The sequence below is a fragment of the Protobothrops mucrosquamatus genome, unplaced genomic scaffold (genome assembly GCF_001527695.2).
Source record: "Protobothrops mucrosquamatus isolate PMUCROS unplaced genomic scaffold, P.Mucros_1.0 scaffold_63, whole genome shotgun sequence".
Lineage (NCBI taxonomy): Eukaryota > Metazoa > Chordata > Lepidosauria > Squamata > Viperidae > Protobothrops > Protobothrops mucrosquamatus.
In genome coordinates this window covers 84835-98700 of record NW_015386139.1, presented here as the reverse complement: position 1 = coordinate 98700, position 13866 = coordinate 84835, and the positions used below count along the sequence as shown (strand labels likewise).

General features: G+C 36.6%; 1 protein-coding gene across 1 annotated transcript in view; it reads left to right on the top strand.

Annotated features, from left to right (window-relative positions):
- Positions 1-13866, top strand: part of DCAF1 (DDB1 and CUL4 associated factor 1) — a 41566-nt gene that overhangs the window by 24341 nt on the left and 3359 nt on the right. The window contains exons 16-21 of the mRNA XM_015812588.2: positions 863-947; positions 2829-3062; positions 4287-4380; positions 5643-5747; positions 6862-6935; positions 7025-7129. Coding sequence (XP_015668074.1) covers positions 863-947; positions 2829-3062; positions 4287-4380; positions 5643-5747; positions 6862-6935; positions 7025-7129 — 697 coding nt within the window. The remainder of the gene's footprint in view (positions 1-862; positions 948-2828; positions 3063-4286; positions 4381-5642; positions 5748-6861; positions 6936-7024; positions 7130-13866) is intronic.

Below are 13866 nucleotides of genomic sequence, written 5' to 3'. Positions count from 1 at the left end.
TCTGCTTCCTGGAGCCAGCCGCTTTCTGCATTGTGGGGAATGAAATCTGTCTTTGAAACCAAGTATGTATGCTTTACCTCAGTGTTTCTCGTCCTTGGCAGCTTTAAGATGTGTGGACTTCAGTTTCCATAATTCCCCAACCCAATATACTAGGAGCTGAAGTCCACAAAGTTGCCAAGGTTAAGAAACAATACTCCTATATGTTGATTTAACTGTCTTGAATGGGCAGGGCATTAACTGGGCAAAATTTTAATATTTAAAACCTTTTGGTTTTGAAGACTCTAATATTCAGATTCTTTAAAGTAACCAAGACATGTAATACTTTTTTCTATTAGTTCCTGACTTAGTTATTGTGTATCGTTTATGCAAAGAGCCATGCTGGCACAGGGGTTAGAATGCAGTATTGCAGGCAGATTCTGCCCACAGCCAGGAGTTTGATCCTGTCTGGCTCAAAGTTGATTCAGCCTTCCATCCTCTGACCCAGATTGTTGAGGGCAATATGCTGACCCTGTACAGACAATGCTATAATTCACTATAGAGGGATATATACTGTAAGTCTAAGTGCTATTGATATTAAAGATGTATTAAAATATGCTAGATCAGATCCCCAATCCCCCGTCCATGGACCGGTACCGGGCCGCAGCATGCCAGCAACCAGTCCACAAAAACAAGCAAAGCCCATCCGTGGGATGCAGGCAGCATACAAAACCATGCATTCTCTGGTCCGTGGAAAAACCTCTCTCCACGGAACTGGTCCCTGGTGCCCAAAAAGTTGGGGACCTCTGTGCTAGATAAAAGCACAGATTTTTGAGTGAAAGCTTTGTTCTTTGAGGTTGGCTGATGATGTGCTTTTTCTTCACAGGCATTCCTTCACGGATGACCATTATGTTGAGTTCAGTAAGCATTCTCAAGATAGGGTCATTGGCACCAAAGGGGATATTGCCCATGTAAGTATTGGTTGTTGAATCTCAGAAGAAATACAGGGTTACTTACAGGCCACAGCCATTTTTAATAGACAGCACTTGAAAATACAGAGAGTGAAGTTATTCCTGAGAATTTATTTAATGGTTTGAAACCATTAAAATGAGATTGGTGGTATATAAATTTAATTAAAAAAACCTAGGCTTTTGTCAATAAAACGAGCTGTTTAACAAACAGAAAAGTGGTGTTGAATGAAAACTATATTGATTAAGTATACTTTGGCATTATTTGAGAGAATTAGAAATGAGCTCAGAAGTGATCCAAAAATCAAACATGTTTTGTGGGATTAGATTAGGTATTCTTCAATATCAAAATGTGCAATATATTTTTCTCCAAGGCACAACCCTTCTAGTTTTGAGCATCTGTAATTATAGCCCTAATAATTCATGAGAAAGGCTGTTTTCTGGAACATATGCTGAAATTCATTCTTGAGGATTTATTCCTTAAAAAGCAAACTGGTTATACATCAGCAAATGTTTCCTAGTTGTAAAATAAATTACTGGAAGTTTTCAAGGTAGAAACTATAGAATTTAGGTTTTTTTTTTTAAATGATAGCAATTTAACTTAGGAAAAATAAAGATGAATGTTGAATCCAGTGTTTTGTGTGGAAAATTCTACTCAAAGGATACTCTCAGTAGAGGAAGGAAGGCAGGATTTGAGTGGAACATGATAACTGTAAATTTTGCGAATTTTCTTTCTCTTTTAAAAGGAGGAGATGACATAGTTGCACTGCAAGAGAAAAGGAAGAGTTAGCGAAAGCCATGGTCCCATTGCTGCAGTTGTGTGTCACTGCTAGCTGTCAAACAACTGATTGGCATGCTAGGCATTGTGGCTTAGCATTGCTCTCAATTTTCTCACAAAATTCCAGAAATTGTAACAGTTGTTTCTTGTGACCTGGTACAAGTCCAGCTCTAGCACATGCTGCATATATCTGTTTAAATCTTGGCACTTTTCCTTATGCTTTTATTCCTGCATGTTTACATTTAAGCAAGATGTTTTTCTCTGTTGATTTGCTATTCTTTCTGTTAGCCTTCAACTATAATCTGATCTGGGTTCATAATTTGGTCATTTGTGACAAGCTAAAATGTTTATTCTGAGCTTCAGCAAAGTGCAAGTGGCAGCTAAGAATCCTGGATGTAATCTATTCTGACAAAAAAGGTAAAAGTAATAGACGCTCAGAATATAAAAGAATAGATTACTTTATACAAACAATTTTAAGAGAAGGGAATAAGACTGTTAAATGTTCTTGAGTATTTATAACAGAATGTTATCTTCTTCCTTTTTGTTTTACAAATCTTTTCCACCATGTATTATATTGGGCATTATTATGTAACCCACTGCCTCTAAGATCAGCTAGAATAGCAAGCCACATATTCTAGTATCAAATCATAGTTTTCAATCCAGCAGCTTTGCTTCTTGTCATAGAATATTCTGTGGCAGAGGAATGACTCTAGGAGAAGTGAGCAACTGCCATGCTTCCCTCCCGAGTTATTAAGTGACAAGTAAAGTTCCGTTCTAGCCAAACATTTCCCTTAATCATTTGGAGATGGAGATCAAAGGATTTCTGAGGTTTGCATGTGACACAAAATGGTCTGAGGTATTTAAATAAATAAAATAAATAAATAAAATTCAAAACTAATTTGATGGTTAGATCAGTGTTTCTTTGCCTCAACAAGTTTAAGATGTACGGGCTTCAACTCCCGAGTTCTCCAGCCAGCATGAGGAGAAGAAGGGAGATGGGGATCCATAGAGAGTGAGTGATTTGGAAATGGTTGCGTGTGCTTTTTGGACAAAATATTTGACAGGTCTTGACTAAGTTATTTTCTTTTTCCTTTTTCATCTAAAAGATCTATGATATTCAGACTGGCAACAAGCTCTTGACTTTGTTTAACCCAGATCTTGCAAACAACTACAAGAAGAATTCTGCCACCTTTAACCCAACAGATGACCTTGTCTTAAACGATGGTGTCCTCTGGGATGTTCGCTCTGCACAGGCTATTCATAAATTTGATAAATTCAATATGACCATCAGTGGTGTTTTCCACCCAAATGGATTGGAGGTCATAGTGAACACAGAAATTGTATCCTTTTTTAACCTTAATTTCAGTGTCTGTTGGAATAGTAGAGGTTGGTAGGAAGAGTTTGCTTAATTGTTTGTTTATTTAATTTCAAGATTTATAATAAGGTCATGCAACTTAAACAGTGTGACTCTCAGCAGCACATAAGATAAACCCAATATGGCATCACCTTTCATGTAGGACCTCAGAACAAAATTCTTTAATTGTGGAGGTAACATCAGGTTGATAAGCTTTTTTGTCAAAGTGACTAAGACTAAATATTTCAGCAGAGGATATAAATAGTATTGTTCTGTAGAACAGAAATTAACAAACTGCAGGCAGGTTTCTAAGAGTAGCTTTTTAAGAGATGGGTGGCTACACAAATTTGATTAATAAATAAGGTAAGAAAATTGGGGGAAATATGAGAAAAGCATGATGGAAGGAGAGATGGAAGCCATTTAGAAAATAACGGCTTCTGCCAAGTGATAAGGAATATGGTGTGAATTGGAGAAGAAGCCAGAATAGGGTAGAATAGCAGAAACAAGAGAAAACCCAGCACATTAATGAATCCAGATTTCTGGAAAGAAAAAACCTTTTTTATCCTGATAGGATAAAAAGGTATGGCTGAAGAGAAAAAGGAATGGTAGAAAAACAGTAGAGTTATAAAATATCCTTTTGGGGTTTCCTTTGACTAAAATATTTTTCAGTTGTTCAAATATAATTGAACCGTAACTTTGTGTAGTAGAATTATTATATCAATGGTTGTAATTACAGTATATTTTTAACGTTCTCTAACATAACTTTTGCCTTTATTATGACAAAAGTGAGAGCTATTATGACTCTCCTGACTTTAGAGTCTAAACCTTATCTACAGGCATGTAGCTCCTACCATGTGATCTATGGTAGAAAAAAAGTGCTTTACCCCAACATCAGTATCTGTAATATTCTGTACATGAGAAATTAATGCAAGGTCAATTCAAAACTTTAAGTGATTTTGCACGCTGAAATGAAATGGGATGGGTAGATTGAAAAGTATTACTTTGTGACTAGGATGTATCATGCAAATTGAAGAAAATAGATTTGTTAGATTATTCAGATGTGTTATTATAATTATTAGAGAAACACTGTCTCAGGGCTGGGAATATGATGGGGTTAATAAGGCTGTCATTAGAGAGAGAGAGAGAGAGAGAGATCCTTTGCTGATATTCCTTATGTATGGTGCAGAATTCTCCTTAATGAACTCTCCAGTGGGACTTGCGGACTTTCCACTTGTTACATACAGTGCCTGCTCTGGATCAATGCCGTGTTGTTTTCAACCATACTGGGACAGTTATGTATGGAGGTAATGACTGATTTTCATCATGTGTTAGCATCAGCAGAGCTATAGATTTTGTTTTGCCATGCTTTCTAGGACTCCCCCAAACAGCACAGTCGGTGTTGCCAAGATTAGGCAAGTGAAAACACTTAAAAAAATTCTTGAGTTGGCAGTAGACTTCAGAAGAGGCTGAGGTCTTAGCTCATTTTTGACTTCTAAAGATCTTGGTTCAATCTCTGGCATTTTCACCTAGGATTGGGAAAGGTTGTAATCCGAAGAGTTGGAGAGCAATTGTCAGTCAGAGTCAGGCCTTTTGGCTTAAGGGAGAAGATTTCTGATTCATTAGAGCAATTCTCTATGTTCCTGTACATATTAACATAAAAAGTACCCTGCTGATTGGACTCCTGGCCTCTCTTGGCCAGCAGTCTGTTCTCACAATGGCCAACCAACTGCATAAGGAGGGTTTATATGGACTTCTCTGGAAACTTGCTTGATATTTTCCCTTACTTTTTTTAAGGTGCCTTTTTCTCCATGTTTAGCTTTGTTGCTCTATTTCAGTGGTTCTCAACCTGTGGGTCGGGACCCCATTTGGGGTCGATCGACCATTTCATGGGGGTCGCCAAGCAAGGCTGTCCGCCATTTTTTTTGTCTGCCATATTTTTTGTCTGCCATATTTTTTCCACTTTTCCAGCGGGTGCCTTACCTCCCTTGGGCTGGCCCAGCTGGTGGTCGGCCTGCTCCGTCTCTGCCGCTTGCCAGCTACGCCTCGGCCGGCGCAGGGGGCGGAACCACGCATGCGCGGCACTCCCGGGCAGGGAAAGTCCTCGACTTACGACTGGTTGGGTAGTCCTCGACTTACGACCGGTTTAGTCCTCAACGTATGCCCGGTTTAGTCCTCAACCTACGACCGGTTTAGTCCTCGACTTACGACCGGTTGGGATCGCGGCATTAAAAAGGTTGAGAACCACTGCTCTATTTTATTTATTTATTTATTTATTTATTATTTCAATTTATATCCCGCCCTTCTCCCGAAGGACTCAGGTATTTGGTGTTCTTTGAATCTTAGACAAAATGAATCATAACTTACTAGCAGGGAATTTAAAATTTTTAACCTAAAGTATATTACAGTTGTATGGCTCTGTATTTTCTGATTGTTTGATAATCTTATTCAATTCTAGGAGCAAATATGTATTTAAAAACAAAAAAGATTCATTTAAACTTCTAAAGCTTCTTTGTTTCTTACGCTTCCTCTCCTTATATTTCCTAAACGTATTTTCTTTCTTGATCAGCTATGCTACAAGCAGATGATGAAGATGATCTGCTGGAAGAAAAAATGCGAAGTCCTTTTGGGTCATCCTTCAGGACATTCAATGCAACAGACTACAAACCAATTGGTAAAGATTATAATTATTCCTACAGAAGTAAGCTGGGTGAAATTATTATTTCAGTTGCTCTGCTAAGAAACAATACCTCCATTTCCTATCATGGTATCTACCGGAATGTAAATTTGGTTAAACATCGAAAAGGGATTTTTCTTCAAAAATAGAGAAAGAAAATATAGGGGGAACGAAATGCCAAATATATATTTTTAAAAAAAATCTCAAAATTTGTTCAGAGTTAAGAACAGTAAAGGTATATTTCCAAGACCAAATAATTCAAAGAAATCATAACAAGTGGAAGGGAAATATCTTATGTTTCCTTTCCTTTCATACTACATGGGAAAAATTAAAGCATTACCTTTTTACTGGTGATATGTACTACTTGAGGCAAAGTGCAGAGCATCAGTTCAGAATCTGTTCAAAATTTGTTAGTAGAGGCATCAAAATATTACTTAATAATAGTATGTGAATATCTCCCTCCCACATGCTCTTGAAATAAAATGTGGGGGAATTAGAACGTTGTGTCATCATGAGTTAGAGACTGACTTTCAAGCTGCATGTGATTCCTCTGGCCTCCATTTTGCTATTCCAGAGTACTTCTAGATCCTGATTAAATTCATTACTGTTTTTTTAAATATTTGGTCTGCCCCCCTAAATCTTTGTACATTTTGAACTCTATAGTTAAAAAAGGAAGGGGAGCCAAAACTTTTTTTTTCTCTTCCTTCACCATTTCTCCTGTTAGTAATTTGATTGTATGATCAGAGACATGCGTTCTATTGTCTTCAGAGGCTAAAAAAAGAAAAAAGAAGAAGCTATTGTAGATCCCCAGCTGAAAATATTGCATCTTGGTGCATTTCAGATAATTTCAGAGCTGTATGTGTAAAAATATCTTTTTGATATATGTCTTATAAATTGCAGCAAGGAATTGCCTTTTCTACTCTACACCACCATTTTATCTTTTCTGTTTCTCTTCACCAGGCCATCCTTTTGTGTGGAGGTCGGCCTTGGGGTTATAGATGTACAGTAGATAACATACCTAAAGTCAGATCTCACAAGCCTAAAGTCTACTTACCCAGCTCTGGGACTTTCCAGAGTCCTGTTGACTTCGTTATATGTGTTTTTTTTCCAGCCACCATTGATGTGAAAAGAAACATCTTTGATCTATGTACGGACACAAAGGATTGTTATTTAGCTGTTATCGAGGTAAATGTTATTCCTTGTGACCCTTCCTTCCTTCCTTAATAGCTTTGACTGAAAAATTAATTTACTAGTGCTGATGATTCCTTTTGTAGAACCAAGGAAGTATGGATGCCATGAACATGGATACCGTTTGCAGGCTTTATGAAGTGGGCAGGCAGCGTTTGGCAGAAGATGAGGAGGATGAGGAAGAAGATCAGGTGAGAAGCAGAATACCCTTTTGGAAGTTAAAGACTCACTTATCTAGCTGAAACATTTGAAAAGCTCTTCTGTGTTATCAGGACACCCATCCCACACCACAGCTATTATGCCTTGAGTTCTGACCAGTGCCTTGTTTCTGGTGACAGGCTGTTAGAAACTTTTGACTTATTGAGTGCTTAATTACGCAGCTGTGTAATTAAACTGGTCAGTCAGTACATCTAATGAGGCAGCTAGGCTTATAATTCTGTCCAGGATGTGAAGAAGACAAGATGTCTTCTTATGGTGATTTGTGGAATTTCTTGGTATTCTTCCAGTGCTTTTGCTCCTTGGCCATGGAGGCTAAGTAGGAGGAATGATGCAAACTTGCTTAAAGATTCTGCTGTTTCTTGGTTTCCATTGTTTTGCTGACATGCCTGTAGTTAGCCATTCTGAAAATGATGATTACTCCTTGTGCTTAGGGCTGCAGAAGAGAACATACACAGTTGAGGTATATGCTCAGCTGCCGCCTTTGATGCATTTTGGTGTCACATTTTTTGTTGGATGAACTGGGTTTGTGACTTATATGGAGAATGATTTTTTTATTATGATTATTTCAGCAGAAATATTGGTGTTTATACAGATAAATTGTCCCGGCAGAGTTTAAGAGAATAAAACAAGGAAATGGCTTTGCAATTAGATTTTCTGATTTGTCTATTAGGGTAGATTCATTAGGCAGGACTTCACTAATTTAATCTTTTTTAAAACTTATTTTTATTCTTTGCCATTGGCATGTCATTTAGTTTTTTGTAGGTGCTGAATGTGATCCAGGCCTAATAACAAGCACTAAAGTTTTCATTGCTAATTGTTTTATTACTCCATCTGTTAATGAAGTTCAGTGTTTTCTTTAGGCAGCAGGCTCCTTTCTCAACATGTTAATATATTTTTTTCTGTTTTCTGAAAGGCAGGGACATTGGTTTTGCTTTTAAAAATCCTTAACACATATTCCGTATCTTTTCCTGGAATGCTGTGTTGCTATAAAAGGTTGGGATAAGTTCTGGGCTTAGGCTGGCCCTCCTGGTGATACACATTTCTGTTTTAGTGTTTGCTTTTCTGACAATATTTTCATCCCCTCCAAGGATAATGGAGGGTGAGTTGCAGTGCATAGTCAATCTTAGAGATGGATACTGATTTGCCCTTCTGTATAAAATGCTTTCAGCATTTGCAAGGGCTACATTTCTGAAGAGTGGAGCCAAAATTAGAAATGGGACCAAAAATGTTTTTTAAATAGAAACACAGAATGATTCCTTGGGACTTTTAGGGAAAGCTTTTATAAGAATAGTTGCAGTTTTGGTAGGTCTCTCCTGTTGCTCTGTAATGACTTTTAAACCTTTTACATTTCGGTTACGTAAGATTTCAGAAGACAAAAGCGTAACTGTTTCAAATCTTTGTAAATACACATCGTAAAGGCATGTTGAGATTGCATAACTAAGCTAAACTGGTTCAATGCGTAGTGAGGTTATCGTCCCTCGCCCAGCTCTTTCTGTCCTCTCATCATAGGTTTGATCCTGCAACTTGTACCAGTCGTTGTGTTTGGGTTTCCTAATTGGGCTACCCGGATGAGAAATAGCTATCGGTGCCTCTGCTCTCAGAAAAGTCCTGTTTCTGGATATGCTCACAGTCTTTTACCATTAAATAAACTTGGGGAAGGGTTTTTTTATTGTATTGTAATCCATCCTTTATTAGTATTAGTATAATACTAAATTAGTATTCCTTCCTGAATAGAAATTTGCCAGTATGTAGAATTTCCCCGTCCTGGCTTGTACAGTATCATAGCTGAGTGTGCTGAGAAAGAAAACAGTGCTGTCAAGATTCCAGCTCCATTCCTTTTGTTTGTGCAGAAGGGGCAGAGAGTGTTGTGCAGTGCTGCTTTCATCATTGCCTCCTCCTCCTCTTCCCCTTGGACCACCTCCTGGAGCCCCTTCTGGTGATTGCAGGGTGAAAATATAAGCCTGGCTCAGGGGTAGGCAACCTCGGCTCTTTTATGACTCATGGACTTCAACGCCCAGAATTCCTGAGTCAGCATAGCTGACTCAGGAATTCTGGGAGTTGAAGTCCATGAGTCATAAAAGAGCCGAGGTTGCCTACCCCTGCCAGCAATCTCTGCTGATGGGGTAATAGCTACGTATTTTTTGTGCGATAACTACTTATTTAATAGTGTTGGAAAGCTACTCTGCACTTTACTTCATTCCTATTATGGCACATTGCCCAGCATTGCATACAGCTCAAGGGTCTCAGCTCTTCTTTGAATGTATGTCTGATTCTCTTAGTACGAAGTCAAGACTTCAGTGGCTGAATCACAAAAGTCACTTACGAAACGAGGTGCTTGTATGAAACATCTTCTCCATCCAGTTCTTTCTTTGTAGCGTCACAAATATTTTATGGAACTCTGGTAAAAATGATCAGGAACAAAAAGTCAGGCTGTCTCCTCTAGCCTTACTGCCTTGGTCATTGCAGGATGATTGTTAATGTAAAAAACATGATTAGTTGCGCACCTTTGTTGTAAATATTTAGGCTTTTTTTTACGTGCTTGAATAAAAAGGCAACTAAAACTGTAGAAAGGAAAATCACTTGGGAATGCAAATGTTTGAGAAATCACGTAAATGTAAAGGAATCAAAGTTCCCTTTTGATAGAAAATAAATTATGTCACACACATGCTTTATTTGTTTGTTCTAGCTCATAATAATTTTCACTCAAGGCTGTTAATGCCACTTATTATCAAAACTGGTGGTACATTGCGGAAGGTATAACATGATGAAATTTCATTAGACATCTTGTTCTCCAGCCTGTTTGATTATGGATATGAATTACTTATTGACTGTTAGTGGATCATTTTCCTAAAAAAATAATAATACTGCTTTTCCATAATGCATCCAAAATATTTGCAATATTTTGGATGCATTCCTCTTAGTATTCCAGCCAATCTTATCAGTTATTTTAATCATTAGGGAATATGGCAAATCACAGTTAACTTTAAAGCTCAGATAATAGTCTTTAAGAACTAGCTCTCTGGAGCTCTTTTAAGTACTCCATGCAATTAATTACTATTAAAAAGAGCTATACAAATTTACCATGTCATAAAAAAAATAAAATATAGCGGTATATTCAATACAGCTAGTTAACAATGACAATTGGGAACGGAATTTCTGTTGCTAAGCAACATCACGTGACTGTGCTGCTTATTGATGGAAATTCTGGTACTTCTGATTGCTGTCATTAAGCAAATAACCACAATCATTAAATTAAGGTGTCTTAATTTGCAACCTCCTGCTGGCTTTCCCGTTGACTCTGCTTGTAGGAAGGGTCCCAAACGGCAATCACATGACCGTGGGGACATAACCGACGTTTGTATGAGGACATTTGTAAGTGTGAGGCCCTGTTATAACTACCACTTGTTCATCACCATTGAAGTTCAAATGGTTGCTGAACTAGTTAAACAAAGAACTGTCTTTTCTGATAAATGTTTAATTTCCCCTTAAATACTGTGATTTTTAAATCACGATAAATAGAGAGTGATGTTTATTTTGAAATTCCTTTGATTTCTTTTACTGATAAAAGCTTGGCCTTAGAGCAAACATTGTTTCTCTTGCTCAGAAAAATTGGATGGTACTTTTTAATTAACTGGACTGTTTCTTGATCCAGCTCAGTGTTGTCTATACTCACTGGTAGTGGCTCTCGATTGGCTGTTCACAGGGTCTTTTCTGTTACCAAATTCCTTTTTACCTGAATATATATTGCAGGCAAAGCATGTATTCTAACATGGATCATGTTATTCTCTAATATCTCACACTGAATGAAGACACTGAATGTTACTTATGAAATCCAAACAGGATAAATGTAAGATGCAACATTTGTACTTGTAGATACTAAGTTACTGTTTCAGTAGGCTAAGTTGTACAATGGCAGTAACAATGTTTTATCTCTTCACGCCAATTTTGCATCTATTAAAAATTGTTTGCTGTGTTACATATATTCTGTCTATTCATGTTTTCTGGGTCTACGTTAAGAATCCTAAGCCTATGGTTAAGAAACTTGCTTTCTGTGCGCTGATATGTATAGTCAGGTCTGTATTATATTTGGATGAACCACGAGGAGTTTGAATGCATTTAGAGGCTAAGCCCTAAAGGTAAAAGCAATTGTATCTTATACAGGATCTCTGTGTTATTTAGATGAAAGAATAAATTACCTCAGATTTAAGGTAGGCAATAAAAATTTTGGAAATGGAAATATTCATAAATGGAGCTAAAAGAATGTTAATTTTTACATTTGCACATTCAGAACAATATTTTTGAATAGAATTTGTATTCAGAAAGAGTAAATAGCATTTAAGGCGGAAATCAGCTATGTTTAAACAGAAAGAATATATTTTCAGGGAAAGATAATTTGTTTGCTAGAGGTTAACATAAAACAAGAAGCTAGAGAAAGTTGAATTTTATTTAGAGATAGTTACAGACAGTGGCAGGATTTGGACACGATGTGGAATAGCAGTTTGGGTTTTGGAGCAGAAAGATCTTGATTCTGCTCTACCACAGAAAATCACGTAGCAACAGAAGCTCTTTTGCTAATGACTTTCTTTCGACCCATCTTGTTTCACAGTGTTACATTATGGAGGAAAATAGGAGGGAGCACTACATATACAACTAAGAGCTCCTAAAGAAAAAGGGAGAAATACACCCTGTAAACAAATGTTTCATTTATTGTTACATATGTTCTTAGGTCCATAAAACTATTGCAGCCAGAAGCAGTTGACTGGAAATGTTTTGCTTCTGCGATCAGTTAATTATACTTTATCACTCTCCTGACTTCTTTAACACTATTGTTTGCACTAGTTACACAAACTAATGTTTGGTTTGTCTTCAATTTTGGATATAATAATAAATTGCAATTAGTTAAAGAGAGAGAAAAAAATGATTTTTTTTGTAGTAGTAGGGATAGATTAAAGTACCCATTTTTATATGGTAGAATACTCTGTACCATAAAATATTTAAAAGCAGAGTTTAGATAGGAAAATAATATGATTCTGAATATTTCCCATGTAATATTTAATAGTTAATAATTTCATATTTCATAGTTATTGTCAAAGGTTTGTGCTCCATATATATATTTAACATGGTTTAGTTGCAACTCTCTGTATGTTGTACACCAATTGGCAAATCTGGATTTGCTTCTGTGTAATATTTTAAAAAGTTCCCATGTTCAAGGAGTTCTTCCTAAAAATAAAAGTCCCATATGCGAGAAAGTTAAAAGAAAAAAGAAAAGTAACAGCAGGGGAAAAGATAATTGACACTGATGGACTCAATCAAACCTAAGTTTTTTTTTATTAGATTTCATTTTGGATAGCATAACATAGAAATATGTGATTGTTTAGCAAACATATGCAACAAATTTCAAATCAGGATAATATTAGTGAATTTCATCGAAGTAGGTATTATGTGTTTAAATGTTTTGGTAGAAAATTGGGTCAGAAATGAATGTTCTTGGATGTAAAAATACTGCATTTTTTAAAGATTTCATTAGTGAAATATGTTTTATAGAGTAAGAATGATTGTCTAAAATAGTGCTTATAAAATGGAATATATCTTTAATCATTTAAGACTTGGTTAGAAGAAAGAAAAGTGCATACTTTCTAATATATAGATATTATAGTAGTTGTAGATGTTGCTATAGCAATTGGGATTTTGGGATTTTTTCAGTGCTAAATCAAAACATACAAAACCAGTTGTATCATTCTTTCCTGGATTTAAAAAAGGATTGCCATTCATACAGATAGTCCTCAACTTACTATCATTTTTTAGTGACTGTTCAAAGTTATGATGGTGCTGAAAAAAGTGATATTGGCCAGCCCTCACATTTATGACCAACGTAATGTCCCCATGGCCACATGATCAAAATTTGAGTGCTTGGCAACTGGCATATGTTTACAATGATTGCAGTGTCCCAGAGTCACGTTTTACTATTTGTGACCACCCTAGGGAGCTTCTAACAACCAACGTCAATAGGAGAAACCGGATTTGCTTACACACAGCATGATGCACTTAATGACCAAAGTGATTCACTTAATGATCACAGCGAAAAAGTTGTAAAATCATGACTTATTTAATGATAGCATTGCTTAGCAACAGAAGTTCAGTCCCAATTGTGGCTGTGAGTCAAGAACTGCTGCAATGAATCTGCAAACATTTAAAAGCTTCTATCATTAGTAACAGGGATTACAGCCTTCTGGTTTTTTTCTTAAATACTGAATGTTTAGATACTTTTTATATAAAATAATTAATGGCTGATTTTGAATTCATGATCTCTTTTAAAAATCTGGAGACTGCATGCCCATAATGGGTGAGATAGTATGTACTGTATTTATCATGAGTCATGTTGGTGGTGCAGTGGTTAGAATGCAGTATTGCAGGCTAATTCTGCCTACTGCCAGCAGTTCAATTCTGAGCGGCCCAAGGTTGACTCAGCTTTCCATCCTTCCAAGGGATATTCTGTTTGGTGCTTGGTTGTAGGAAAGCCAAGTACAGCAATGCGAATGCACAGTATTTTGAAAAATATTTGGCCAATTGATTGAGGTGGCTTTTATTATAAATTGTTATTATAAACTGTTATCAGGATATTCAGCAATGTTTTAGTTGGTTGATATAGATATGAGTTTTGATGTATCATTTCTGTCGTAGTTCTTTTACTTTAGACACTTCTTTATTT